A 26,338-nucleotide genomic window follows, 5' to 3' on the forward strand; every position below is an offset into this window, starting at 1 on the left:
AAGAAGTGTATATTTTCCACCCACCCAGATTTGAGCCCTTTAGACACCAATACATTACCTGAATGTAAATGACTATAGTGTGAGCCAACCACTCTCTGGGAATATTGCTAAAAGATTCAGTGAGATGTTTCAAGCTACACTGCACAGGGACTCGATAACGCATACTTTCATTACATAAGTCAGACTTACTGTCTTTATCCATACAATTGTCACACACTGTAGTTTATACAGAAAAACATTGGAAACCTTACATCTAGAGTAGCTTCAATAACATTGGTCTAGTTTCACCCGTTTGGGTTGGGTCGAGGCACAGCAGGTCTTCTGATCCATGGATTTCTCCCCAAACTGCTGGTTAATTCATTCTAATTAGATTTGACCCTTGTGACTCTTGACGTTAAATAATTCCCATTGATTGTGTGCTGGTTGCTGTTGCTCAGATAGTGGATGGAGCAGAAAGATACTGTGGCTGTTATATAAGGGTTATAGCTAGTCTCTGTGTCCATACAAGGCCTGAATTAACAACACATCTTCCTAGTCACAAGGCTGTCAATATGATAGCTGATGAAGGAAGGGAAATGGGTAATGACGTTCAATACTAAGATGTGAATTGTGTGTGTGTGTCGGCGCTGGAGTGCTTTGCGTGGGTATGGAGTGGTCAGCTGGTGGGTGTTTTCTGGGTAGGTGCTGTGGGGGCTAAAAGCTCTGGAAAGAGCTCTGGGAAGGAAGCCTCCTCTCTCACACACACACACGTCGACACACGCTCAGAAGTGATAAGCTGAGGGTGGGAGGCGCTAGGTAGTTAAGCTTGCTTGCAGTTTGCCCATTGATCAGTATAGACTGGGACTGCCACAACAGACAGATGGACAGACAGACAGAGGACAACACCTAGAGAGAGAGGGAGACGGAGACACCTAGAGAGAGAGGGAGACGGAGACACCTAGAGAGAGAGGGAGACGGAGAGATGAGAAAATAGAGAGAATTGAAGATCAGATAATGAAAGAACGGTGACCAGTGAATGGAGAGAAGATAAATAATAACAGAAAAAAATGTGGAGAGAGAGAGAGAACTGAGCAGACACTGTCTGGACCATGTGCACAGGTAAGAACTCACTATCTCAGCTGTGCGTGTGTCTGTGTGTGTGTGCATACTGTATGTGGTTGTATATGTGTGTCTTTGTATTTGGAGCACTGCAGACGACTCACAGCTACAGCTGTGTTAAATTTGCCTAGATATTGCTCTGCAGTCAAACAGTCACGCTGCTGATTACGCTGAAATCCTATCAGTACTGTTCTGCTTACAGTACTCTTTCAAGATGAGCTCTACCGATCATGTTGTAGAAATGTGATAAGGATATTTGCCTTATATATTTTTATCAATGTCTCCAGTCTTGTTGAGATGAAGGAGAAGGAATCATTTACCATTGACAACAGCTGCTAAGGAAAAAGAGGGTGTTTGTGCGTGTGCCTGTGTGCGCGTGCGCGTGTGTGTGTGTGTGTGTGTGTGTGTGTGTGTGTGTGTGCGCGTGCCTGTGTGTTCACTTATGATTTGTTCCCGAACATTTCTTTCGGAAGCAATGATATTGGGAGAGGCGTGAGAGTGCAGGTGTGTGTGTTGGGGGTATGGTGAAGGCTGAAGAGGGTGGGGCCCAAGATAGGTGGTTGATATAGCCTTTTTTAGACTTGTCTAAGTAGATTTCACGTTAGTGTTCCTTTATAGTAGAGTTTGACCACTTTAGAATCTTTGGTGTCTTTTACTGTTTCTTTACGAGTGTCTGTGGGTTTAGACTTGGCAGTGAAAGAGCAGGTGTGTTAGGGGGAATAAATAACAAGTAGTCTGCCACTCACACAAGAAATGATTGAAGAAGAAAGGCTGTGACTCTGAAGATTAACTACACAAATAATTATCACTCTCTTGAGATGTTGACTCCCATTACCTTTTGACTTCTTTGATCTTCAATTTCTAATTGATTTGAAGCAATCTATGTGTCATGTACTTGCGACAGTATACTCACATTCTCGATGAACCGTCTTCATCCGTATTCATTGCCAGACGTCGAATAACCTACCATGGCATGAAAAACACATTTGATTGTGTCATTGGTTAAGCCTATATTGACCTATAAGAGACCCCTCCCACGACTGGCCTGGTGGTTTCGGAAGTGTTTGCGGTAGACAATGAGATCAGCGGTAATTATGGAGGAGAATGTATGTCTTCTGTGGATAGGCACCAACTTGCCTTCGCGGAAGGCATTACGAAGCGCGGCACTTCTGACCCATAGCCTTGGTGTGCGGGCCATAAAATAAAACCCTCGAGGCGCAGGGCAGCAGGCTAAGGATATGGAGGGGGAATCGACACGAGGAGGAGGAGGAGATGAGAGGATATTGGTAAGACATCATGAGGTAGCCTTGGCTACATTCTCGATAATGCACTTTTTACGCGTTTGTAAGAACTTTCCTGTCCACTTTCTCCTGGCTGCTTCTTGGAAACAGAAGTCGGTTTGTTTCTCAATGTTTTCTCAGATCAGCTACAACTCGACGTGGACCGTTCAACACATGCAGTCACAAAAGGTAGGCTGGTTGAATGGATAAACCATTTTCTTTAGCTTAGGGGTTGAGCTACTTTAGTGGCGAGAATAATGGCTAGATGTTCTGAAATCTGGTTGCTCTGAAAATAATGTTATATCATGTTTGCTTGCAGGGCAAAATAGAATGCCACATTCCAATGCGCTTATCACATTTGTTTATTCTGTAAATTAAACTGATGAAAGTTGTAAGAGTATTCTACTTTAATCATTAAAGTTGTTAAGGCAATGCTATAACGAAGCTATATATAGGCTACTGCAGAATTATGGGGCAAGTTGTGGTCCAGTGTGTGTGGTAGCGCAACAAAGTGTGTGGTCTCGCGGCTTGGCGCAGCCAGGGTCTCACGGTCGGACGAAGTTGGCTCCAGATCACTGGAATGAGCATAGCGTTTTGATCTCTTTTATAAACACAACGGTCGCACATTAACTAAATGACACTTGTCTATTTTAACATAGAACCGTGAACCAACCATAATGTTAAACGAAACGGATTTTGAGAAAGGTTTCTGTAGTTAACTGGGGTTTTTGCCTTTTGGAGGAGATAATTGACAGCCTGGTCTCATAGACTAGACGTAACATATCAACACTCAAATCAGAATATGTTAGGTTTGGTATGGTTATATAAGACAGAAGGTTACTTAATGCAGAAACGAAAGGAGGGTGGTATAACACAAACCCAAAGGTTCATCCCAATGGTTGCGTTCGAATCTCATCACGGACAACTTTAGCAATTTAGCTAATTAGCAACTTTGCAGCTACTTAGCATGTTAGCTAACCCAAAGCCTTTTACCTGTTACTCCTACCCCCTACTTTTTCGAACATTCTGTTAAAAATCGCGCAACATTTCAGCGCCCTGCTACTCATGCCAGGAATATGCATATGATTAGTATGTGTGGATAGAAAACACTCAGACGTTTATAAAACTGGTTAAATCACGGCTGTGACTATAACAGAACGTGCGTTTCATCGACAAATGCAGGAAAATCTGATCACTGAAAATGGAAAAATATATCCATGCGCCACTTCAACCGATAAATGGGGCCGAGGTTGCAATACCTACAGCTTCCACACGATGTCAACAGTCTTGTCATTTGCCTAGGCTTTGTTTCTTGGTCAAATGAAGAAGAGACAGCCCATTTCTTCAGGTCTCCGACCGGATATTTTGGTTGAGATTTACCCAGACATTATTTCCAGACGTATAGCTATAGAATATACATGGCCTCGTGATCAATTTGATCGCTTATTAACGTTCACTAATACCTAAAGTTGCATTACAAAAGTATTTCGAAGTGTTTTGTGAAAGTTTATCGTCGACTTTTTTAATTTAAAAAAATGACGTTACGTTATAAAACGTTATTTTTTTCGTTGATCACACAGTCTTCATAGATCGATATCTAGGCTATATATGAACCGATTTAATCGAAAAAAAAGACCCAATAGTGTTTATGGGACATCTAGGAGTGCCAACAAAGAAGATGGTCAAAGGTAATGAATGTTATATATTTTATTTGTGCGTTTTGTGTAGCGCCGACTATGCTAATTATTTTGTTTACGTCCCCTGCGGGTCTTTTGGGGTGTTCCATGCTATCAGATAATAGCTTCTCATGCTTTCGCCGAAAATAATTTTAAAAATCTGACTCGTTGCCTGGATTAGCTTTAATTCAATACCCTACATGTGTATTTTAATGAAAGTTTGAGTTTTAACGAGTGCTATTAGCATTTAGCGTAGCACATTTGCATTTCCAGATGTCTAGATGGGACGCCTGCGTGTCAGGTAGGAGCAAGAGGTTAACCTCACTAGGGTATGTGGAACGCTAGGATCCCACCTGGCCAACATCCAGTGAAATTGCAGAGCGCCAAATTCAAATACAGAAATAGTCATAAAAATTCAGAAAACATGCAAGTATTTTACATAGGTTTAAAGATGAACTTCTTGCGAATCCTACCACGGTGTCAGATTTTTTTTTAAATGACGGCGAAAGCATACCCTACGATTTTTGAGAACATCGCCCAGCAGGCAAATCATTACAAACAGTAACCAGCCAAGTAGAAGAGTTACACAAGTCAGAAATAGAGATAAAATTAATCAGTTACCTTTGATGATCTTCATATGGTTGCACTCAGAAGATATTCATTTACTCAATAAATGTTCGTTTTTTTCCGATAAGTCTCTCTTTATATCCAAAAACCTCAGTTTTGATTGCGCGTTTTCTTCAGTAATCCACAGGCTCAAACGCAGTCACAACAGGCAGACAAAAACATCCAAATTGTATCCGTAAAGTTCATAGAAACATTGTCAAACAATGTTTATATTCAATCCTCAGGTTGTTTTTAGCCTAAATAATAATTAATATTTCAACCGGACAAAAACTGCGTCAATATAAAAGGTAAACAAGAAAGGCACTCTTTGCGTGCATGAAAAAGCTCTGTGACACTGCAGGGTCCACTCATTCAGACTGCTCTTACTCCCTCATTTTTCAGAATACAAGCCTGAAACAATTTCTAAAGACTGTTGATCACTAGTGGAAGGCATAGGAACTGCAATTTGAGTCCTAAGTCAATGGATACTGTAATGGCATTGAATAGAAAACTACAACAACAACAACAACAAAAATCCTACTTCCTGAATGGATTTTTCTCAGGTTTTCGCCTGCCAAATCAGTTCTGTTATACTCGCAGACACTATTTTAACAGTTTTGGAAACTTTAGAGTGTTTTCTATCAAAATCTACTAATTATATGCATATCCTATCTTCCGGGCCTGAGTAGCAGGCAGTTTAATTTGGGCACGCTTTTCATCCAAAATTCCAAATGCTGCCCCCTAACCTAGAGATGTTAACTTCTTCGATATAGGGGGCGCTCTTTTAATTTTGGGATAAAAAACGTTCCCGTTTTAAACAAGATATTTTGTCACGAAAAGATGCTTGACTATGCATGTAATTGACAGCTTTGGAAAGACAACACTGACGTTTCCAAAACTGCAAAGATATTATCTTTGAGTGCCACAGAACTGATACTACAGGCGAAACCAAGATTAAATTTCAAACAGGAAATGCCCCAGATTTTGAAGGCGCTGTGTTCCAATGTCTCCTTATATGGCTGTGAATGCGCCAGGGAATGAGCTTACACTTTCTGTCGTTTCCCCAAGGTGTCTGCAGCATTGTGACGTATTTGTAGGCATATCATTGGAAGATTGACCATTTTACACTACATCTACCAGGTGCTCGCTTGGTGTCCTCCGTCGCAATTATTGCGTAATCTCCAGCTGCGTGTATTTTTCCATTTGCTTCGAGAAGAAACCCAACTGCCAAGAATGATTTATCATCAAATAGATATGTGAAAAACACCTTGAGGATGATTCTAAACAATGTTTGCCATGTTTCTGTCGATATTATGGAGTTAATTTGGAAAAAAGTTTGGCGTTGTGATGACTGAATTTTCAGTTTTTTTTCTTAGCCAAACGTGATGAACAAAACGGAGCGATTTTTCCTACACAAATAATATTTTTTGAAAAACTGAACATTTGCTATCTAACTGAGAGTCTCCTTATTGAAAACATCTGAAGTTCTTCAAAGGTAAATTATTTTATTTGAATGCTTTTCTTGTTTTTGTGAAAATGTTGCCTGCTGAATGCTAGGCTTAATGCTATGCTACCTATCAATACTCTTACACAAATGCTTGTGTAGCTATGGTTGAAAAGCATATTTTGAAAATCTGAGATGACAGTGTTTTTAACAAAAGGCTAAGCTTGTGAGTGAATATATTTCACTCACAGGCTGAAGAGGCTGAAGTTAAGTTATCCCAAATTCCTCTTTGAAATGACACCATCAGCGACAGAATAGAGGACATGAGCAAAGACATCTTGGCTCAAGTAGTTGCAGATCTGATTTCAAGCCCGGCAAAATTCAGCCTTCAACTCGACGAGACCACAGACGTTTCCAATCTAAGCCAGCTTGCTGTATTCGTGCGCTATGTGAAAGACGACGTGATAAAGGAAGAATTTTTATTTTGTAAGCCTCTTACAACAACAACCAAGGCAGCCGATGTGAAGAAACTTGTGGATGACTTCTTCAAAGACAACAATCTTTCGTGGGATATGGTTTCTGCAGTTTGTTCGGACGGAGCTCCAGTCATGCTGGGAAGAAAGTCTGGTTTTGGTGCGCTAGTGAAAGCCAATGCACCACACATCATTGTTACGCATTGTGTTCTGCACAGGCATGCGTTGGCAACAAAAACCTTGCCTCCAAAACTGGCAGAAGTATTAAAAATTGTAGTTGAATGCGTGAACTATGTGCGAACTAGTGCTCTGCGGCATCGCATCTTCAGTGAGCTGTGTAAAGAAATGGGCTCTGAATTCGAGGTACTTCTGTACCATTCTAACGTTAGGTGGTTATCCTGGGGACAGGTGCTGAATCGTGTTTTTGCCGTGCGTGTGGAATTAGCCCTGTTTTTGCAAGAGCACCAACATTGTCATGCAGATTGCTTCAAAAATTCTGAGTTCATTCTCATTTTAGCGTACATGGCCGATATCTTCGCAGCTCTCAATCATCTCAATCAAAAGATGCAGGGCGGTGGAGTCAACATCATCGAAGCTGAGGAAAACCTGAAGGCTTTTCAAAAAAAGCTACCGTTATGGAAACGACGAACAGAGAACAATAACTTCGCAAACTTTCCCCTGCTGGACGACTGTGTAAGTAAGATCGATGATGTATCTGGAATCGGAGACATTTCTGTACCCGCTGAACTGAAGCAAGCAATTGCCATGCACTTAGATGAGCTTGCAAAGTCTCTCGACGGATACTTCCCTACAAGAGAGTCATATCCAGCATGGGTGAGACAGCCGTTCACATTTAGTGTTGAGACAACAGATGTCAATGATGAATACCTCGATGAAATCATTGAAATTCAGCAGAGCCAGGTTCAACAGCAACTTTTCAGAACAACAACGCTTTCAACGTTTTGGTGTCAACAAATGGTAACGTACCCTGTTATTGCTGAGAAAGCTCTGGAGATTTTCATACCGTTTGTTACAACGTATCTTTGCAAGCAATCCTTTTCGAGGATGCTGGACATAAAAACGAAGTAAAGGAACAGACTTTGTTGCGAAAATGACATGAGAGTGGCACTTGCCAAGGTGAAGCCGTGCATTTCTGAACTGGTCTCTGAAAGGCAACAGCAGAAGTCACACTGATTTGCAGTAAATATTCATTATTATGTTTTTGTTTTTGTGTGAAAATGATAATCTGTGTGAAAATGTTTTGATGATTTTGTTCTTTGAACACAGTGATGTTGATGCACGGTTCATTTTGTGCACCAGTCAAATATATACCTATGTTTTGAATTTGATTTTTTTTTCAATTAAGAAGGGTTCGGTGAATGCGCATATGAAACTGTTGGGGTTCAGTACCTCCAACAAGGTTAAGAACCACTGCATTACAGTATTCCTACCTTGAGAGATGTGTAATTTAACAGTGGGTCCACCACATTGTCTGCCTCTTCAGTCCAGGGTGCATTGCATGGTGCCATTGCATGGCCATTGTGAATGTCAGACTCCACTCTGTGAGGCACATCGATCTGCAGGTTGAACATGGTGACATTTTCCTAAATTGATAGTGCAGTTTTGTTTAGGCTATTTTACAGCCGACTAGCTACTTCACATGCTGATATTGACTTTGGTATTATTGTGTGTAGCTACGTTTGCTAGCTAGATAGCTAGCCAGCCAGCAAAAAGAGCATTGCATTGTGGGTTTTGTCTTTGACTTGAGCTGCAACAGATTTCCACAACAATTTCCATGTTGCTCCCGACCTTATTATAATTTTATTATTATTATAATAAATATTTGTTCACAAAATATATTGTTCTCGCATATAAGTGTTATTTAGCAATGTAAATTATAGGAATTAGTGGTTTTGGTGGATCATTATTTTAACTTCTTAAGCCTACCCCTGTTTACTGCCCCTTCTGGAGGAATTGGGTACCCATATAAAACAGGATAGAAAACACTCTAAAGCTTCTAAAACCGTTTAAATTTTGTCTCTATGTAAAGCAGAAGTCTCAGGGCATGCATTCTCCCAAAGTCTCTCTTGTCATGGAAAAAGTTGGCCCAACTTTGACGTCATCGTATACGCCTTCCCAAACAACTACCGCTCTGGGAACAGTCTGTACGTGTTCAGCGCGAAGCCTGCTTTCAATGGGGCTTCTCATTGTGAGAATCGCGCGCTCACGAGACGTTGAGCGTGCCGAAAGGTCTCGGTCACGCAAAAAAAAAGTGTGCGATTATGTGCGCTCTGCTCCGGTGAAGTCTTTTCTTCAGGATCGATTAAAAGACGTGTGTGTTTCGCTTCGTCCTCACAATTGCTGTACACCTTTATAACATGTTAAAGCTTAATTCTGAACATAGTTTGACAAGTTTACTCGACATATAATATATATTTTCGACGTTTTGGTGCGCATCCACTTGAATTTTGCCTACATTTCGACCGAAATGTGGCTATTTTGAGAACCGAAAGATGCAGACTTGAAAACTAAACACTGTTTTGGTAAGTATAATCCCTTCCAGGTCTTTTGATGGAAGAACAGCAAAGGTAAGGGAATATTTGTGTTAATTTTGGGTTTCTGTCGACTCCAAGATAGAGGAGGCATAATGATACCTTTGGAGCGCCGCCTCCTAGTATAGCCTAATGAACGCAACCTGTAACGTTAAAAATAAATGTAACACAGCGATTGCATTTAGAAGAAGTGTATCTTCCTATACATATGTAAAACATGCATATTTAGTCAAAGTTTATGATGTGTGTTCCTTGTTAGCTGACGTTATCTGCCGGAGCTATTTCATTTCTCCTGACATTTTAGTAGCATTTTTTGAACGATGCGTCATTGTAAACAGAGATTTATGGATATATATTGCAGATTATTGAAAAAAAATGAATGTACTGTGTAACATGTTATATTACTGTCATCTGATGAAGATTTCAAAAGGTTAGTGAAATGATTTTTTTTTTAATCCTGCGTTTGTTGATTGCATATTTTTTCCTAATTGGCTATGCAAATGAGCTATGTCTGCGGTGGTGGTTTGACATAAATATGTGCTATGTTTTCACCGTAAAACATTTTAGAAATCTGACTTGTTGCCTGGATTCACAACGAGTGTAGCTTTAATTCAATACCCTGCATGTGTATTTTAATGAACGTTTGAGTTTTAACTAATACTATTAGCATTTAGCGTAGCGCATTTGCATTTCCAGAGCTCTAGATGGGACGCCTGCGTGCCAGGTAGGAGCAAGAGGTTAACCCTAACTTTAACCCAAAGCCTAGCTAACGTTAGCCACCTAGCTAACGTTAGCCACAACAAATTAGAATTCGTAACATACGTATTGCAAATTCGTAACATATCATACGAATTGTAAATCATAACATATACGAAATGGATGATGGACTTCCACAAATTAATACATATACTAATTTGAGCATCTCGGATGTTTGTTTACTATGTTACATCTACCCGTGAGTCTAGGTTGGAGGGGTGGTATGTGAGGAGAGGGGGAATTCTTGTGTGTTTTGGAATGCGATTACCCAGGGGAGAACCCATGACTGAAAAGAGGGAGAGAAGGGGCCAGAAGGAAGAATGAGGCAAGTTCTGAAAGGACTACACACATTCCTCGGCTTCCTCATTAGTTCTAAACGGCATTTGGGTTGCTGACATGTTGTTTAGTCTTCACATGATACTGTCTATGCTGATGGATCTGCTGACTGACAGCCCAGTGTCCAAGGGAAAGTAGTCAGATGACGAAGACTAACAAGGCTACTCGCACTCTCACCTATTTTACACCAAAACTACTGTTTCTTTCACTCAAAGGTCAGTCTTTTAAAGAAATAGAAAAAGGCACATGATTATGCTACCACCAGCACATTTCTTTGTTTGCACTGCAACATTGTAGATATAGCCTGAGCCTAATGTAAAATGCTGTCACAGTTATAGGTTAGTTTGGATTTCTGGCCTGTTTTTTTCTCCAATCCTTTCCAACAGGTAGAGCGGTATGGTAGGCTACAGGTATAGGTTATTCATTTGACCAGCTTCTCACAACAGGAAAATAATCCTGCAGCAACAGGAAATTTAAATTATTGTGTGGATTATAATTAAAGGACATGTTTGTAGGTGTTATTACAAACTTTAGAAGTATTTTTAAACTGTGAACACACTACATGTTTGCATTTCCTTCGACAACATGGTGGTCAAATTAAGATCCTACACCTGTACAATGGTTTTCGATAAGGGTCAAAATACCCAACAAAATACCTGACAATAATCTCCTAAATATTCCAACTATCCACTGTCATAAAGTAGGTAGACAGAATGTACATTTCATCAAAGCATATTGCCAGTTAGCCTATGCTCAGTGGTGTAAAGTACTTAAGTAGCACTTTGTTAAAGCATTTTTTACTTAAGTTGTTTTTTGGGGTATCGGTACTTTACTATTTATATTTTTAACAACTTTTACTTTTCACTACATTCCTAAAGAAAAATAATGTACTTTTTACTCCATACATTTTCCCTGACACCCAAACATACTGGTTACATTTTGAGTGCTTAGCAGGACGGGAAATTGGTCCAATTCACGCACTTATCAAGAGAACATCCCTGGTCATCTCTACTGCCTCTGATCTGCCGGACTCACTAAACACCAATACTTTGTTTGTAAATGATGTGTTGACGTGTGCCTCTGGCTGACCGTAAATGTAAAAAAACAAGAAAATCATGCCATTTGGTTAATATAAGGAATTTGAAATTATGTAATTTAAAGTATATTTTTTACAATTAAGATACTTAAGTATATTTTAAACTAAATACTTTCAGACTTTTACTCAAGTGTTATTTTACTGGGTGACGTTCATTTTTATTTGAGTAATTCTCTATTACGGTATCTTTACTTTTAACTCAAGTACGACAGTTAGTGGTTAGAGCATTGGGCCAGTAACCAGAAGGTTGCTGGATCGAATCCCTGAGCTGATAAGGTAAAAATCTGCCTTTCTGCCCCTTATAAGTCGCTCTGGATAAGAGCGTCTGCTAAATGACTTAAATGTAAATGTAAATGTCTGAACAAGGCAGTTAACCAACTGTTCCCCGGGCACCGAAGACGTAGATGTCGATTAAGGCATCTCTGATGGAAGACACATTTCAGTTGAATACATTGTTGGACAACTGACTAGGTATCCCCCTTTCCAATTGGGTACTTTTCCCACCACTGCCTACGCTTCCGCAAATATTTCAAGTAGATAAATGCAGAAATGAAAATATGAGACACACGTAAATAGATATCAGTAATGAATATAATAGTGTAGCATAAAAGGCATATGTCTACCAGAGTTTACTATGGTTAGAGCAGTAATGGTGGTGCTGGATTAGCATAAAATCATCTGAGATTGTCCACTCTTCGACGCCTGCCTACAAAAGCAATCGCCCACTCACAAATGACAATTATTCCAATGAGCAACCCGATCCTGAAGTGGGATTCTATCAGCTCTCAGCACCCACATCAGATTGGAATGACTAGTCTAACACACATTCCTCAACATTTCATGTTGCAATGAAAAGAGGAGAACTTGTGGTGTGTTTGGTGTGTGTGTGTGTAGACTTGTGGATGTGTGTTACAGTTAGTGATGTGCAGGCGACAGTATCTCCTGTACTGTAGGTGTGTTTGTCAGATGTTTGAGGTGGATGACTTGTGTGAGAGGACTAGTGAGTGTCCATGTGTGCAGTGTTTAACCGTTTCCCTCCAGATAGGACCAGTGTTTTACTGTTTCCCTCCCTATAGGGGCAGTGTTTAACTGTTTCCCTCCCCATAGAGGCAGTGTTTAACTGTTTCCCTCCCCATAGGGCCAGTGTTTAACTGTTTCCCTCCAGATAGGACCAGTGTTTTACTGTTTCCCTCCCTATAGGGGCAGTGCTTAACTGTTTCCCTCCCCATAGGGGCAGTGCTTAACTATTTCCCTCCCCATAGGGCAGTGTTTTACTGTTTCCCTCCACATAGGAGCAGTGTTTAACTGTTTCCCTCCCCATAGGGGCAGTGTTTAACTGTTTCCCTCCCCATAGGGGCAGTGTTTAACTGTTTCCCTCCCCATAGGGGCAGTGTTTAACTGTTTCCCTCCCCATAGGGGCAGTGTTTAACTGTTTCCCAAGGTGCAGTGTTTTACTGTTTCCCTCCCCATAGGGGCAGTGTTTTACTGTTTCCCTCCCCATAGGAGCAGTGTTTTTACTGTTTCCCTCCACATATGGGCAGTGTTTTACTGTTTCCCTCCCCATAGGGGCAGTGCTTAACTGTTTCCCTCCCCATAGGGGCAGTGTTTAACTGTTTCCCTCCAGATAGGACCAGTGTTTTACTGTTTCCCTCCCTATAGGGGCAGTGTTTAACTGTTTCCCTCCCCATAGGGGCAGTGTTTAACTGTTTCCCTCCCCATAGGGCCAGTGTTTAACTGTTTCCCTCCCCATAGGGGCAGTGTTTAACTGTTTCCCTCCCTATAGGGGCAGTGCTTAACTGTTTCCCTCCCCATAGGGGCAGTGCTTAACTGTTTCCCTCCCCATAGGGCAGTGTGTTACTGTTTCCCTCCACATAGGAGCAGTGTTTAACTGTTTCCCTCCCCATAGGGGCAGTGTTTAACTGTTTCCCTCCCCATAGGGGCAGTGTTTAACTGTTTCCCTCCCCATAGGGGCAGTGTTTAACTGTTTCCCTCCCCATAGGGGCAGTGTTTAACTGTTTCCCAAGGTGCAGTGTTTTACTGTTTCCCTCCCCATAGGGGCAGTGTTTTACTGTTTCCCTCCCCATAGGAGCAGTGTTTTTACTGTTTCCCTCCACATATGGGCAGTGTTTTACTGTTTCCCTCCCCATAGGGGCAGTGCTTAACTGTTTCCCTCCCCATAGGGGCAGTGCTTAACTGTTTCCCTCCCCATAGGGGCAGTGCTTAACTGTTTCCCTCCCCATAGGGGCAGTGTTTAACTGTTTCCCTCCCAAAAGGTGCAGTGTTTTACTGTTTCCCTCCCCATAGGGGCAGTGTTTTACTGTTTCCCTCCACATAGGAGCAGTGTTTTTACTGTTTCCCTCCACATATGGGCAGTGTTTTACTGTTTCCCTCCCCATAGGGGCAGTGCTTAACTGTTTCCCTCCCAAAAGGTGCAGTGTTTTACTGTTTCCCTCCTCATAGGGGCAGTGTTTTACTGTTTCCCTCCCCATAGGGGCAGTGTTTTACTGTTTCCCTCCCCATAGGAGCAGTGTTTTTACTGTTTCCCTCCACATATGGGCAGTGTTTTACTGTTTCCCTCCCCATAGGGGCAGTGCTTAACTGTTTCCCTCCCAAAAGGTGCAGTGTTTTACTGTTTCCCTCCCCATAGGGGCAGTGCTTAACTGTTTCCCTCCCCATAGGGGCAGTGTTTAACTGTTTCCCTCCCAAAAGGTGCAGTGTTTTACTGTTTCCCTCCCCATAGGGGCAGTGTTTTACTGTTTCCCTCCACATAGGAGCAGTGTTTTTACTGTTTCCCTCCACATATGGGCAGTGTTTTACTGTTTCCCTCCCCATAGGGGCAGTGCTTAACTGTTTCCCTCCCAAAAGGTGCAGTGTTTTACTGTTTCCCTCCTCATAGGGGCAGTGTTTTACTGTTTCCCTCCCCATAGGGGCAGTGTTTAACTGTTTCCCTCCCCATAGGGGCAGTGTTTAACTGTTTCCCTCCCCATAGGGGCAGTGTTTAACTGTTTCCCTCCACATAGGGGCAGTGCTTAACTGTTTCCCTCCACATATAGGCAGTGCTTAACTGTTCCTCTCCTCATAGGGGCAGTGCTTAACTGTTTCCCTCCACATAGGGGCAGTGCTTAACTGTTTCCCTCCACATAGGGGCAGTGCTTAACTGTTCCTCTCCCCATAGGGGCAGTGCTTAACTGTTCCTCTCCCCATAGGGGCAGTGCTTAACTGTTCCTCTCCCCATAGGGGCAGTGTTTAACTGTTCCTCTCCCCATAGGGGCAGTGCTTAACTGTTCCTCTCCCCATAGGGGCAGTGCTTAACTGTTCCTCTCCCCATAGGGGCAGTGCTTAACTGTTCCTCTCCCCATAGGGGCAGTGTTTAACTGTTCCTCTCCCCATAGGGGCAGTGCTTAACTGTTCCTCTCCCCATAGGGGCAGTGCTTAACTGTTCCTCTCCCCATAGGGGCAGTGCTTAACTGTTCCTCTCCCCATAGGGGCAGTGCTTAACTGTTCCTCTCCCCATAGGGGCAGTGCTTAACTGTTCCTCTCCCCATAGGGGCAGTGTTTAACTGTTTCCCTCCTCATTTTTTATTTTATTAGATTTTTTTTCACCTTTATTTAACCAGGTAGGCAAGTTGAGAACAAGTTCTCATTTAAAATTGTGACCTGGCCAAGATAAAGGAAAGCATTTTTACACATACAAAAACACAGAGTTACACATGGAGTAAAACAAACATACAGTCAATAATACAATAGAAAAATAAGTCTATATACAATGTGAACAAATGAGGTGAGATAAGGGAGGTAAAGGCAAAAAAAGGCCATGGTGGTGAAGTAAATACAATATAGCAAGTAAAACACTGGAATGGTAGATTTGCAGTGGAAGAATGTGCAAAGTAGAAATAGAAATAATGGGGTGCAAAGGAGCAAAATAAATAAATAGGGGAAGAGGTAGTTGTTTGGGCTAAATTATAGATGGGCTATGTACAGGTACAGTAATCTGTGAGCTGCTCTGACAGCTGCTACTTAAAGCTAGTGAGGGAGATGAGTGTTTCCAGTTTCAGAGATTTTCGTAGTTCGTTCCAGTCATTGGCAGCACAGAACTGGAAGGAGAGGCGGCCAAAGGAGGAATTGGTTTTGTGGGTGACCAGAGAGATATACCTGCTGGAGCGTGTGCTACAGGTGGGTGCTGCTATGGTGACCAGCAAGCTGAGATAAGGGGGGACTTTACCTAGCAGGGTCTTGTAGATGACCTGGAGCCAGTGGGTTTGGCGATGAGTATGATGCGAGGGCCAGCCAATGAGAGCGTACAGGTCACTGTGGTGGGTAGTATATGGGGCTTTGATGACAAAACGGATGGCACTGTGATAGACTGCATCCAATTTATTGAGTAGGGTATTGGAGGCTATTTTGTAGATGACATCGCCGAAGTCAATGATCGGTAGGATGGTCAGTTTTACAAGGGTATGTTTGGCAGCATGTGTGAAGGATGCTTTGTTGCGAAATAGGAAGCCAATTCTAGATTTAACGTTGGATGTTTGATGTGGGTCTGGAAGGAGAGTTTATAGTCTAACCAGACACCTATGTATTATTTTTACTTGTATTTAAGAGCAGTTGGAGGCCACGGAAGGAGAGTTGTATGGCATTGAAGCTCATCTGGAGGGTTGTTAACACAGTGTCCAAAGAAGGGCCAGAAGTATACAGAATGGTGTCGTCTGCGTAGAGGTGGATCAGAGACTCACCAGCAGCAAGAGCGACATCATTGATGTATACAGAGAAGAGAGTCGGCCCAATAATTTAACCCTGTGGCACCCCCATGGAGACTGCCAGAGGCCCGGACAACAGGCCCTCAGATTTGACACACTGAACTCTATCTGAGAAGTAGCTGGTGAACCAGGCAAGCCAATCATTTGAGAATCCAAGGCTATCGAGTCTTCCGATGAGGATGTGGTGATTGACAGAGTCTAAAGCCTTGGCCAGGTGGATGAATACGGCTGCACAGTAATGTCTCTTATCGATGGTGGTTATGATGTCGTTTAGGACCTTGAGCGTGGCTGAGGTGCACCCATGACCAGCGCTGAAACCAGATTGCATAGCGGAGAAGGTACGGTGGGATTCGAAATGGTCGGTGATCTGTTTGTTAACTTGGCTTTCGAAGACCTTAGAAAGACAGGGTAGGATAGATTTTGGGGCAGTGTTTAACCATTTCCCTCCAGATAGGGGCAGTGTTTTACTATTTTCCTCCCCATAGGGGCAGATGAGGGCGGTGCACAATTGGCACAGTGTTGTTAGGGTTTAGGCCGTCATTGTAAATAAGAATTTGTTCTTAACTGACTTGCCTAGTTAAATAAAGATTCAACAAAAAAATCCATCTCTACACACACACACACTCCTCCACTTTGAACAGCCAAGTACCCTTGACTCCGGGTTTCCATGGCAACGTACTGCAGTAACGCAGCACGGAAAGAACCAATGGAAAACCACCTAGGTCCCCTGATGGCCAAACTAAATTTGACAGAACTACCGTAGATGAATTGTATTCATTTATTTGATTTTAACACTGACACAATGAATGATCAAGAGTCCGATGCAACACAATATGATTTGCTCTGTACTTGAGATCATGGCACCATTATTCTTTTCATGGCACTTTCTCTGGGTCAGTTGCTACACGGAAAACCAACTCCCCTAGTTTTTCTCAATGAGTGTCCTCTTCCAAGCCTCCCCATTCACATATATGTCAGAGTTTCTAGCGCCTCCGGACCAGTTGTTGACTGAGAAAGCCCAGCCCCCTAATGCTACCTGAAGTCTGCCATCTCCATGTCACACTGCGTGACTGAGTGACTTTCTGTCACACATGCATACTGAAGTATGTGGATTCATTGAGAGATAAGACTGAGAAATATAGGATATGAGAAGTACACGATGAACACAGGTGAGAAAAGAGCCAAAGAACAGACAAGTAGAAAGAAATAGAGAACACTGGGCCCTGCCTCAAGACTGACACATCTACAGCTCATTACTTATTGAAAACACTGGAATGCTGTTTCACATGGAATCTCTCTTTCTCTCCCCCCCTCTCTGCCCCCTCTCTCTTTCTTCTTTCCCCTCCCCCTCTCTGCCCCCTCTCTCTTTCTTCTTTCCCCTCCCCCTCTCTCTGCCCCCTCTCTCGTTCTCCGCAGAGGAAAGAAAGGTGACAAGGGAAAGAGCTGCCACTGAGCGAAAAAGAAGAAGAAGAAGGAGATATGTGTATATATATATATGCCAGGGGGTCTGGGAACCAAACACAGTGAGTACAAAACCTGTTGGGGTGAGTGTGTGTCATCGTGGTTATTTATCCGTCAGATGTTTTACTAGTTGTACAGGTCTCATGTGTGCAGCAGTGTGTGTGTGCATGTGGTTGTAACTATTGTTATGTATGGTAATGTTTAGGGCTTGGTGTCACTCGTACACCCTCTGAGCATAAGGCTGTGTTATGTATGGTAATGTTTAGGGCTTGGTGTCACTCGTACACCCTCTGAGCATAAGGCTGTGTTATGTATGGTAATGTTTAGGGCTTGGTGTCACTCGTACACCCTCTGAGCATATGGCTGTGTTATGAATGAATGGACTTGGCTTCTGGAGGAACAGCATGTGCCATGTTCTATAGGACCCTGACTTTATCAATGGGCTACATGAGAGAGACCTGGCATTGGCTGGGGACAGGAGCCAATCAAACTACAGCATGTTAGTTGTCAGGATGAATTAATGAGTTAGAGATGATGAAGGTGAGTGTGTTGGTGTGTGTATGAAGAGAGTTGTCCGACTGACCCCAGCTCACACACTAAACCAGTTGGTTGATTGCAGGCCCATAGCTGTGAGAACCCCATCGGGACAATGAACAGGGCTCAAATTAGCAGTCAAGGCCACCTGTCTGCAACACGGCCAGAGAGGAAACAGGAAGGAGAGGGGGAAACGGAGGCCATTCAGGGCACAGCTCACACTTACCCTGCAGAAAAGTTGCCTCTCTCTTCAAATACCTCTCACGTCGCCAGCTCTCACAGAGGAGAGAGGGAGGGGAGTGAAATGGGCCATGACTGTTGGTTAGTGCTCACATGGTGGTGGAAAGACGTATTCAGTGTTATGAGGTCTGCTACTTAATATAATGTTTACATACCCTACATTACTCATCTCATATGTATATGTATATACTGTACTCTATATCATCTACTGCATCTTTATGTAATACATGTATCACTAGCCACTTTAAACTATGCAACTTTGTTTACATACCCTACATTACTCATCTCATGTGTATATACTGTACTCGATACCATCTACTGCATCTTGCCTATGCCGTTCTGTACCATCACTCATCCATATCTTTATGTACATATTCTTTATCCCTTTACACTTGTGTGTATAAGGTAGTAGTTTGGGAATTGTTAGGTTAGATTACTCGTTGGTTATTACTGCATTGTCGGAACTAGAAGCACAAGCATTAACATCTGCTAACCATGTGTATGTGACAAATACATTTGATTTGCTAACTCTTTAACATCTTATCATGCCCCGCTAGTTTCCTGTCTACCTGACAGCAGACGAGCCAGGGAGTCTCCTCTGTCTGTCACCTGCTGCCCCTACCTTTCCCCCCAATCTCTAGGACAAGGGGAGGTCTAGGAGAATTCAATCATCATGGGTAGTAGGAACCTTGCCATAGACTGCGTTTGCAGAACTGATTGTAAATGGAACTAGCATTTAAAGCCTCCATCCTAAGAAGCCTGCGAGTCACATGATCCATCTCATGGTGGACTTGACTATTCATTTAGTGCTCTATTCAATCAGATCCGCTTTGGCCGACATCTGCATAGCGGTTGTTTTGGCGGTGTCGGTGGTGGAGCTGTCAAATCCACAAGCGGCTCCTGGCGTTATACCAGAAGCGAACGTTGCCATTGGCTGAACAGAGTCGCATTAACAACAAAAGAAATCCCATGCAGCCTTCTTTACAAGTTTGAACACTGGATTGTGTATTACGTTCAATGATTTTTAATTTGAGCGTAATTATTTCTATATAGCCTAAATGTTCTCATTCTGAATTTCTAACGCGTGGGTGTGGCTTCGTGACAATTAACGCAAGAGCAGCTGTTCACCGATTTGAGGGCTTCAATCCAGTTCCACTTCCAACACCGCCAAAACATCTGCTATGCGGGTGTCTGCAATCGCTGTTTAACGCTTGATCTGATTGAATCGAGGCCTTGGTGTTGTCTGCTCTGTCCATTATAGCCAGGCAGGTCAGAGGGGAAAACAGAGAAGTCAGTGGATAGCAGTTAAGTTGTCTTGACATTTCAAGGTCATTTCAGATTGAGTCAACATCTGCAGCGTTTAACATGGATTGTCGGCAGCGCTCTACTGGCGCGATCGTATTGAATCCTAGCCCAAGTGATAGTCCCTCAACACACAAACACACACGCCTGACTGTTGTGTCTTTATACCCAGATATGGCAGTTGACCACCCAATTCCCTTACCTGGGCCTCAAGATTTCAACCAAAGAGAGACAGTAATAGGAGGCCACCTCATAGAGGTAGATAGAGACTCATCATGGATATAACCCGTTTTAGCATGGACATTGTCATTGCTATTGGACATTGCCATCATCCACCATTTTAAAGTAGTCAAATAGTAAACTGGGTGGGTTTTCCTATGGGTTGTAACCTCAATGGCACAACCCAAGCTGTCACAGATGCTATAATGGCACAGATATAAAGATGAGTCTTCTATCAATCTCTATGGGCCAGCCAGGTTCAGTGGTGTCATGGAAAAGTGCGAGGGGAACAATGCAGTGGAACTGGCTTTGAGGACCAGAGTTGAATTTGAGGGGTCTAGGGCATCATATTGTATAATCCCCCTCCTAGTGCGACCTATAGCATGTGTAAAATTCACTCCGACACCATAAAATCAAGTCACACTGCACAAACACACGTGGGGAAAGAACAGGGTCCATCACGATAACCTGGGGATTGCTGTTAGGTTAAGGTGGGGTAGAACTTCACTCCCGTTTGACTTTCCATTCTCTTCAATCCAAGGCCACCAGATTCCCTTTGATCTTCTGCTTCCACGTCACAACAGGCTGATTAAAGGAGAATCAATCTCCCTCCAACTAGAAGTCCTCAGTATAATAATAAAACAGGAACTATTAACCTGGAAGAGATGTGGTCAACTGATCCATTGACTGCATGTCAGTTCTATGCAACTGACCCCTCTTCTCTGTTCACTGCATAGGTATGAAGCTGCCTGGACCGGATGATGACGCTGCTATACAGACTGGCTGCAGCTTGCAGAAAAACTCCCTTTGTAGATGAGTGGCCCAGTCAGGATTACTTACTGCAGGGGTCTTAACCCACCAACCAGCAGTACTACATCTCAGAGGCTAAAAACAGAAACGGAGACACACTTACCAAGGCCTCATTACACTGCTCAAAAAAATAAAGGGAACACTTAAACAACACAATGTAACTCCAAGTCAATAACACTTCTGTGAAATCAAACTGTCCACTTAGGAAGCAACACTGATTGACAATACATTTCACATGCTGTTGTGCAAATGGAATAGACAACAGGTGCAAATTATAGGCAATTAGCAAGACACCCCCAATAAAGGAGTGGTTCTGCAGGTGGTGACCACAGACCACTTCTCAGTTCCCATGCTTCCTGGCTGATGTTTTGGTCACTTTTGAATGCTGGCGGTGCTTTCACTCTAGTGGTAGCATGAGATGGAGTCTACAACCCACACAAGTTGCTCAGGTAGTGCAGCTCATCCAGGATGGCACATCAATGCAAGCTGTGGCAAGAAGGTTTGCTGTGTCTGTCAGCGTAGTGTCCAGAGCATGGAGGCGCTACCAGGAGACGTGGAGGAGGCCGTAGGAGGGCAACAACCCAGCAGCAGGACTGCTACCTCTGCCTTTGTGCAAGGAGGAGCAGGAGGAGTGCTGCCAGAGCCCTGCAAAATGACCTCCAGCAGGCCGCAAATGTGCATGTGTCTGCTCAAACGGTCAGAAACAGACTCCATGAGGGTGGTAAATGAGGGCCCGACGTCCACGGGTGGGGGTTGTATTTACAGCCCAACACCGTGCAGGACGTTTGGCATTTGCCAGAGAACACCAAGATTGGCAAATTCGCCACTGGCCCTGTGCTCTTCACAGATGAAAGCAGGTTCACACTGAGCACGTGACAGAGAGTCTGGAGACGCCGTGGAAAACGTTCTGCTGCCTGCAACATCCTCCAGCATGACCGTTTTGGCGGTGGGTCAGTAGCCTAGTCGGTAGAGTAGCCTAGTGGTTAGAGTGTTGGACTAGTAACCGAAAGGTTGCAAGTTCGAATCCCCGAGCTGACAAGGTTCAAATCTGTCGTTCTGCCCCTGAACAGGCAGTTAACCCACTGTTTCTAGGCTGTCATTGAAAATAAGAATTTGTTCTTAACTGACTTAAAATAAAGGTAAAAAAAAAAAAATGGTGTGGGGTGGCATTTCTTTGGGGGGCCGCACAGGCTACCTCTGGCGAACACATGGAGGGCTGACTGCCATTAGGTACCGAGATGAGATCCTCAGACCCCTTGTGAGACCATATGCTGGTGCGGTTGGCCCTGGGTTCCTCCTAATGCAAGACATCATGTGGCTGGAGTGTGTCAGCAGTTCCTGCAAGAGGAAGGCATTGTTGCTACGGACTAGCCCGCCCGTTCCCCAGACCGGAATCCAATTGAGCACATCTGGGACATCATGTCTCGCTCCATCCACCAACACCACGTTGCACCACAGACTGTCCAGGAGTTGGCGGATGCTTTAGTCCAGGTCTGGGAGGAGATCCCTCAGGAGCATGCTCAGGCGTTGTAGGGAGGTCATACACACTACTGAGCCTCATTTTGACTTGTTTTAAGGACATTGGATCAGCCTGTAGTGTGGTTTTCCACTTTGAGTGTCACTCCAAATCCAGACCTCCATGGGTTGATACATTTGATTTCCATTGATAATTGTGATTGTTGTCAGCACATTCAACTATGTAAAGAAAAAAGTATTTAATAAGAATATTTCAGTGTTCCTTTTGTTTTTTTTGAGCAGTGTAGATTACTAGTGATCCTCTGCTGAATGTGTTTAAATAAGTCACAAGCTCCCAGGTATTCAGTGCTAACCCAGTGACGGCAGTCTTCGCTTGGACTGTGCTAAGCAAGGTTGGCCATTTTGGGTCCTTGTGGGCAGCCGTGTCGGTGTCTGTCAGCTGCTCAGTAGTCAGTGTAGATCCTGTGGGGCAGTCAGCAGCTACATCTGGCTACTGGGTCGCTGATGGCTGCCATGTTCTTCATGTCTCAAATTCCATGTACTGTGGATTAGTATCGCTTGTATTCTAAATTTACATACAGCCATCTTTAGTTCAGTTTGCTGGTAGGTTGTTGACCTGGCATACAGTGTAGAATTCTGTGTGGGTGATTCTACAGCTACATTGTCTGCTGGGTTTTAGGCCCTACTCAAATAATCACTTGTCACTTAATCTCACGGTAAGTATTTTCTCCCAATTCAGAGACCGTGTGACAATGCTTTTGTATCATCAAATAAATACAAGTTCTAATGCGTTAATGAGGTCAGCTGTATTTGGATTGGGCCCTGTTTTGTCTAGAAAAAAAACATTACTGGGTTCCTTTGTTCACCGTGGCCTTGAAATGTACATTAGGTCTTAAAGTTGAAACACTGCAGTGCAAAACAATTCATTATTTCTGCAGACATACTGTACGCACACACTGGTGAAAGCAATTACATCCATGGATTATTTGACAATTGTGTTTAATGACTCATCATAAAACATTCTTCAAAACAATAAAACAATTTTAAATGTAAGTTTCTGTACAACGCTTGCTTAGCAGTTTTATTTATATATAGAAAATGTACGAGGAGTTGTGTTAAAATGACAAAACTCCTTCAAATTTAATGGCAGGTACTCTGGAAAAAAATAACAGCATTCCATCAACAAATATTTTCAAGCAATAAATATGTATTTATAAATAGTGTAAATTTACATCAAGATTAGAAACATAAAAATCACAAATCAAACTTTATTCCTTAAAAGGAGTAGTAAACTTTTTTACAACCAAATCTGTATTTTGATGTAAATGGAATGTTATTGAAGTCTACATTTTCATGCGATTTCACTTGATTGAGAAACAACCAGCGAATCATTTCCTCATCCTCGTTGTGCAGTATGGGGGCCCTGAAAAAACGTGATGCAGGTCTTTGAAATTGTATCACTCCGCAGTGCTATATTCCATTTTGTACGTCTCAAGACATTTCCCATATCCAGTTGTTTCAATCTCCGTGTAGACTGCTGCTACAGGTAACTGCCAAAATAAAGGAAACACCAACAAAGCGTCTTAATAGGGTGTTGGGACAACAAGAGCTGCCGGAACAGCTTCAATGCACCTTGGCATCGATTCTACAAGCGTCTGGAAATTCCTGTTTGGAAGCATCTCCTTTCAATATACTTTGTACCCCTCATTTACGCAAGTGTTTTAGCTGTGACCTGTAGAATGGTATCACTTGAGTCGCAACAAAATGGAATATAACGTTGCAGATAAAGTTTAGAATGACGACGTCATCTGTACAGTGTTTCCATTTCAAAAAGGACATATTGGGGTGTCTTTGGAGCCGTTGTTCATTTTTCAGAGCCCACATACTGCACAACGAGGATGAAGGAATTCAATCGCTGGTGGTAAGTTTCTCAAATCCAAGTGAAATGGCAACTGTCAATAAACATGCCATTTACATCAAACATATTTGGTTATAAAAAAAGCTAAATTCTCCTTTAGGTCAATGTGCAACCCATTTTTCTTTGTGACTTGGCTATTGATTTTCCCCAACATTTTTCCTCTTTTTTTAAAAACCTAATAAACAACCAAAAACTGAACGTCATAGCTCCAAAATAACAAAGATAAAACATAAAAGCTGTAAAAAAAAAAAAAAAAGGATAATCACCTAAACTCTTCACATTACAATTTTTTTTGTAGATTTTGCCATCCAAAGAGTCTTAAAATTACAATCTACCATAGAAAAAGACCAGTTAGGCTAGTGCTCCTTAGAGGGAAGGAAAACAAAGGGATCACATCTCAGCCTGTTAACAGAATTAAAAAAAGAGAGAACAGGTTGTCCAGTCAGTAGTCTTTTAGGGTGGTGTTGCCAGTTGTGACAGATACAATATCTACAAAACATCTTCACTCAATAATAATTCCCACCCCTTTCCCATATGTTTTTGGATTAAGTCCTCCATTAAAAAGAGCTGAACCATTGTTACAAGGGGGAGTCCTGTGTTGGGAAGTGCGCTCTCTGGCGCCCCCCATGGGGAAGAGGGGGGTTGACACGGCGCACTTGACAGGTTGCATAGACACACGCAGCCGCTGCTGCCTCCAGCCGTCGCTGTGGAGAACAGCCATACGGGGAGACTGTCTCGACTTTCCTGAATATCAGAAATGGTCCATTTTTCCTTTGAAATGAAAGTTCCTGTAATGCTTGGTCGCCCCAGAGAAGCTGAAGGGATGTCTAATGTCAAGATGAAGATGAATGCAGAGGGGCCTGGCGAGAAAGAGGGGGAGAGTTCAATACCGATTCAGAGCATGAAACAGGAAAAAAAAAAAAAGGTATTTTATAGAAATGCACATGGAACTCACTCAACAAACACTGGCCAATATACCAATCAAATGAGGAAGTAGTCCTTTAATAGAAATCTGTACATCCCAACAATGTCAATAGAGCCAAATAAAAGTGTGACTTACTAGTGTGAACTGGTCGTAGACCTGCATGAGATCATCCATCCGGTGTTTCTCTACAACCACAAAGTTGTCCAGCTCGGCGCTGCCTTTCCGGGCACAGTCCTGGCAGTGAACCACGTACTGCTTCTGCTTCCTGGAGAGGAGTTCGCTCCGCACAAACAGCAGGTTAAACACCTCCACCTGGAACACAGTCAACCAACACACGTCAGTAACTAGGGATGGGCATGAGTAATAGATTAGTGGAACTGAGGTGAAAACTAAATTTTGAAGCTGTTCAGTCATATCCCTGTAAGCCGGGGGAGGGTTCTACTGAGCTGTAGGGAATTGGTTTAAGGTCATACCAAGGACCATCTAGCTATTTCAATTAGAATTTTAACACCCCTTGAAGTAGAATTAACATACATACTACCATTCAACTGTTTGGGGTCACTTAAATTCCGTTGTTTTCCATTAAAATATACATGTAATGAGATGCAAAATGAATAGGAAATAGTCAAGATGTTGACATGGTTATAAATAATGATTTTTAATTGAAATAACTGTGTCCTTCAAACTTTACTTTCGTCATAGAATCCTCCATTTGCAGACCTTTGGCATTCTAGTTGTCAATATCTTGAGGTAATCTGAAGAGATTTCAGCCCATAATAATAATAATAATAATAATAATAGCCATTTAGCAGACGCTTTTATCCAAAGCGACTTACAGTCATGTGTGCATACATTCTACGTATGGGTGGTCCCGGGGATCGAACCCACTACCCTGGCGTTACAAGCGCCATGCTCTACCAACTGAGCTACAGAAGGACCACATGCTTCCTGAAGCACCTCCCCCAAGTTAGATTGGCTTGATGGGCACTTCTTACGGTACCATGCTCCCACAACAGCTCAATAGGGTTGAGATCCAGTGACTTGGCTACACCATTATAGACAGAATACCAGCTTACTTTGGGTCGTTATCATGTTGTAGGAGGAAATTGGCTCCAATTAAGCGCCGTCCACAGGGTATGGCATGGCAAAATGGGGTGAGTCTTCCTTCTTCAAGATCCCTTCAACCCTGTACAAATCTTTACCACCACCAAAGCACCCCCAAGACCACCCCCAAGACCATCAGTTTGCCTCCACCATGCCTCCACCATGCTTGATGGCATCAAGCACTCCAACATCTTCATCTTTTCTGCGTCTCACGAATGTTGTTCTTTGTGATCCTCAAACCTCAAATTTAGATTTGTCTGTCCATAACACTTTTT

General features: G+C 42.8%; 1 protein-coding gene and 1 long non-coding RNA gene across 4 annotated transcripts in view; one reads left to right on the plus strand and one right to left on the minus strand.

The window, feature by feature from the left end:
• Nucleotides 1-852: 852 nt before the first annotated feature.
• On the plus strand, nt 853-20,858 carry LOC124008214. Of its 2 annotated transcripts, XR_006834067.1 has the most exons (4): nt 853-1,098; nt 17,491-17,597; nt 18,155-18,390; nt 20,568-20,858. It is a non-coding gene; the product is annotated as an uncharacterized LOC124008214 (long non-coding RNA). The 2 variants fall into 2 exon arrangements; XR_006834068.1 differs by lacking the exon at nt 18,155-18,390.
• Nucleotides 20,859-23,098: 2,240 nt separating this feature from the next.
• The window catches only part of LOC124008212 (lysine-specific demethylase 6A-like), a 53,474-nt gene continuing 50,234 nt past the window's right edge, over nt 23,099-26,338 (minus strand). For both annotated transcript variants that reach the window (XM_046319324.1, XM_046319323.1), the window contains 2 exons: nt 25,095-25,271; nt 23,099-24,894 (listed from right to left, as the gene is read on the minus strand). In XM_046319324.1, the coding sequence (XP_046175280.1) occupies nt 24,868-24,894; nt 25,095-25,271 (204 nt within the window). In that variant the 3' untranslated portion in view covers nt 23,099-24,867. The remainder of the gene's footprint in view (nt 24,895-25,094; nt 25,272-26,338) is intronic.

Source organism: Oncorhynchus gorbuscha, linkage group LG21, assembly GCF_021184085.1.
Source record: "Oncorhynchus gorbuscha isolate QuinsamMale2020 ecotype Even-year linkage group LG21, OgorEven_v1.0, whole genome shotgun sequence".
In the NCBI taxonomy this organism is placed as follows: domain Eukaryota; kingdom Metazoa; phylum Chordata; class Actinopteri; order Salmoniformes; family Salmonidae; genus Oncorhynchus; species Oncorhynchus gorbuscha.